The sequence below is a fragment of the Camelina sativa genome, chromosome 7 (genome assembly GCF_000633955.1).
Source record: "Camelina sativa cultivar DH55 chromosome 7, Cs, whole genome shotgun sequence".
Taxonomy (NCBI): Eukaryota; Viridiplantae; Streptophyta; class Magnoliopsida; order Brassicales; family Brassicaceae; genus Camelina; species Camelina sativa.
In genome coordinates this window covers 28,814,561-28,817,969 of record NC_025691.1, presented here as the reverse complement: position 1 = coordinate 28,817,969, position 3,409 = coordinate 28,814,561, and the positions used below count along the sequence as shown (strand labels likewise).

Sequence of the window (3,409 nt, the reverse complement as noted above, 5' to 3'; positions counted from 1 at the left end):
ACCATCCATATCACAGAATATATAGGAGAACTTTGGTTTGTACAATCTTAGGTCATCCCCTTCCTTCCTGTCTTTTAACAGTAGTCTGTAAGTTTATCTTAGAAGAACAAGAAGATAGTATATATCTAGTATCCCCATTGAAGGGGGGATAAGTGTTGATAACAGTAAACACAAGAATAATACCATCTGATTTCTCCGGCTGAGGTTTAGCTGTTTTTTCAATGTCATATGCACTCTGAATGAGTCCTTTTCCTTTCCAGCCAAGGCTCTTGAGCAACAACTCCTCCTCCTCCTCCATTTCTTTCTCAGCTTCGTCGCTGATCTCATGATCAAAGCCCAGTAGATGTAGCAACCCATGGATCTTAAAAAAAAAAACATTAAGGTATCAGCAAATAAAGGCTTGGACACGAATCAAACTAAACCATTGTCTCCTTAAAAACGGGCAAGACTGGTTACTGTCCTTTTAATATCTTCTAGAATTACATGGTTTAATGGAATAAAAAGATCAAGAACTATGATTCTAAGCACAAAAACACCAAGGTAACCAGACAAAACTCCTAGTAGTTCTAATCTACACAGGGAAAAATCCCAAAACCCACCAAAAAAAAAAATCAGCATTTTACTTATATGTTGTAGTTCAACAATAAGTCAGTAACAGGTTTTCTAACTCCACAACTAATTAACCTACCATAAGAATGCGTATCTCATCAAGAAGACTGTGCCCTCTCTCTGCAGCCTGCCTTGCAGCTGTCTCAACAGAAATGACGATATCTCCCATCATAAGCTACACGAAGAATGGCCATAATGAGTAACCATACTGTTAAAACCAAAGAGTGAATAAATAAATAAAAAAACAACTCTTACTACTGGAAGCTTCAACTCAGGGACATGTTGTGACATAGAAAGCACATCCGTGGCATGATCTTCACCCCTCCACTCTTTGTTAAGTTTACAAATGAAGTCATCATTGCAAAGCATGACAGATAAATCAACAGTTTCATACCCACCAAGATCTTCTATATCAGTTTCTCTTGTTTTATACTTGGAATCTTTCAAACCATTGAAAGCCAACTTCATTGCCATGGGTACATTGAGACGAAGCATTTCCGCAATATTCTACATTGATTAAAAAATTGATAAAAAGGATCCAAAAGCTAATTTGAACAAAGCAGAGGCTTTATTATACTAAATCCAAAATTGAACAAACCTGAATCTCAATATCATCAGGAAGCTGTTCCTCGATGCAGATACTAACACTAAGCTCCAATTCCTGTTTCTTCTTAGGAGCTCTCCTCCTCATCTTCCTATACTCTCTCCTCTCCGCGAATACCCGACCTGCTGGCTTTGGAAGCTTTGTCCAGTCTCCTCCGGTGCTGCGTAAAGCGTGGAAACTCCGACGGAACATCCGGGAAATCTCCGAATAAGAAACATCGAGACGGTTCACAAGAGCAGTTCTCGGGGAGGAAGAGCGTAAGAAGATGGGTTGGAGGAGAAGGAGAGTGGCGCGTGACATTCCACGCGCTTCTGCGGAGCAGAGACGGTTATAGCGGAGGATTGGGCATACACGAGAGAGCATTGGAGACGAAAGGCGAAAAGGAAGAAGAAGGCGTTTTTGGAATTGTTCTGCTTAAAGTAGGTTTTTTTGGTGGGTTTGATGATACAAAACTAAATCGAACCGGGGATTATTCAAATCTAAACCGTACCAATATTTTGATGAGGAACAAACCATAATTACCGCTAATATAAGTGCAAAATCGATCCCAACCGGGTAAACTAAAATTCGATGAAACCCTTCTTATTTATAAGAGAAGTACGGATGACAAATTATTCAAAATTAGTGATTTAGTTAATCATATTACCAATCGATTAATGTTTTTAGATTTTTTTTTGAAAGTATAGTAAGAGTAATTTGATATTTGATAAAACTCCAGTTACATTATCTAATTAGTATCCAAGATCCGTATGTATATATATATATATAGCTCTAATATGATTTTACTAAAAACTATTAATAAAATCACTTAGATACGTTTTCTCCCATCCCCTTACCAAAAAAATAACTAAATAGGTGAGGTCTGATGATGTATCAAAATTATTAGTTTAAATGAAGTTATGACTCAAATCAACAAAATGGCCCTCGTCCCGTGGCGACGTGTAAGATGTTAAATTCTTGGTTTTAAACTTGATCTATGAGAAGCATGAAAGCAATAGTGCTGAATTGTTAAAGGCAGATAGATACTTTCCTAATGAGGTGGTGAAGCAGCATCATATCTATGGTTTTGAACGAGAGTCGAGATAAAGAAGCTCAACAATTTGGAATGAATCAATGAAACATCCGTACGTATTGTTTAGGCTGCAAATGTGATTTCCTTTGGCTCGGCCTTTTATGATGGTAGTGTGATGGGCATCCTCGCACTTGTTGAGCCACTTGTGATATTTTTTTTGATCATAATTGTTAATATCATTGTGGGGATCTAGCTAGAAACTAATACCAAAATAACTGATGCCATTGGAAGCTTTGAGTAAGCTTTGAAGGAGCTTGTTCCCTGGTGACGTTATATATGGAACTGAGGATTGCTTGGTGATATGCATGTACTGGGTTTGATGATCAGCTCAAAACCTAGCCACCAAACCTGCGAATGAGAATGCTGATATTCAAGGACAGAAATGCATGGTGTTTGCAGGAACCATCGTTATGATCAATAGGAATTACATTTTCTTAGTTATAGACCTCGGAATGAGTACTGAGATTGGAAGGGTACACTTACAGATTCAGGAAGCTGCACAACATGAGGGAAGATATATATATTTCTTGAAAGAAAACTCTAAGTTATCATTGGGTTAATTTGTGTCTTAATGTGAGCCCATCAATGTCAACTACTTTTTGTACTGACCCCAGAACCTTTAAGATCTCTTTGGAAAAGTGCACATACTAGTTCAAGATTTCTGTAGCATAATCATTACTGCAATTCAAGATGGTGTGATAGCAGGTATATTACAACATGTTTGGATCCTAGCTCAGAAGAATGTGATAACTCTTGGATGCACAACCGTAATATGCTCTCAGAAAACCAACTTTAGATGGATGTTTCAAAGATTGTAATATAATAGATGTTCACGTAAAGATCTGTGTTTATCATGAAGATTATATTTGTTCATGAACTACTTTACAAAGTAATGGAAACTTCCTGCTCCTTTCTATTCTCCATTCACATCATCCTTCAGTCTCCATGTCTCGCTCAGTCTTCTGCACCATTTCCTGCTCCATTGACCAGTTCTTCAATATGCTCTTCTACCCCATCAAAAAAATCATCTGGGGGAGGGTCATTATATATTGAGTTGAAGTTCCAAGTTCTGATACAAATTCTGTTCTCCATTGACCTCACCCCCATAAAGTCCTAAAGCTTGA

General features: G+C 37.7%; 1 protein-coding gene across 1 annotated transcript in view; it reads right to left on the bottom strand.

Moving 5' to 3' along the window:
- LOC104752224 overlaps positions 1 to 1,630 on the bottom strand; it is a gene marked incomplete in the record, with an annotated part of 4,449 nt that extends 2,819 nt beyond the window's left edge. Inside the window, 5 exon segments of the mRNA XM_019227962.1 lie at positions 3 to 71; positions 184 to 361; positions 689 to 784; positions 865 to 1,116; positions 1,208 to 1,630. Coding sequence (XP_019083507.1) covers positions 3 to 71; positions 184 to 361; positions 689 to 784; positions 865 to 1,116; positions 1,208 to 1,576 — 964 coding nt within the window.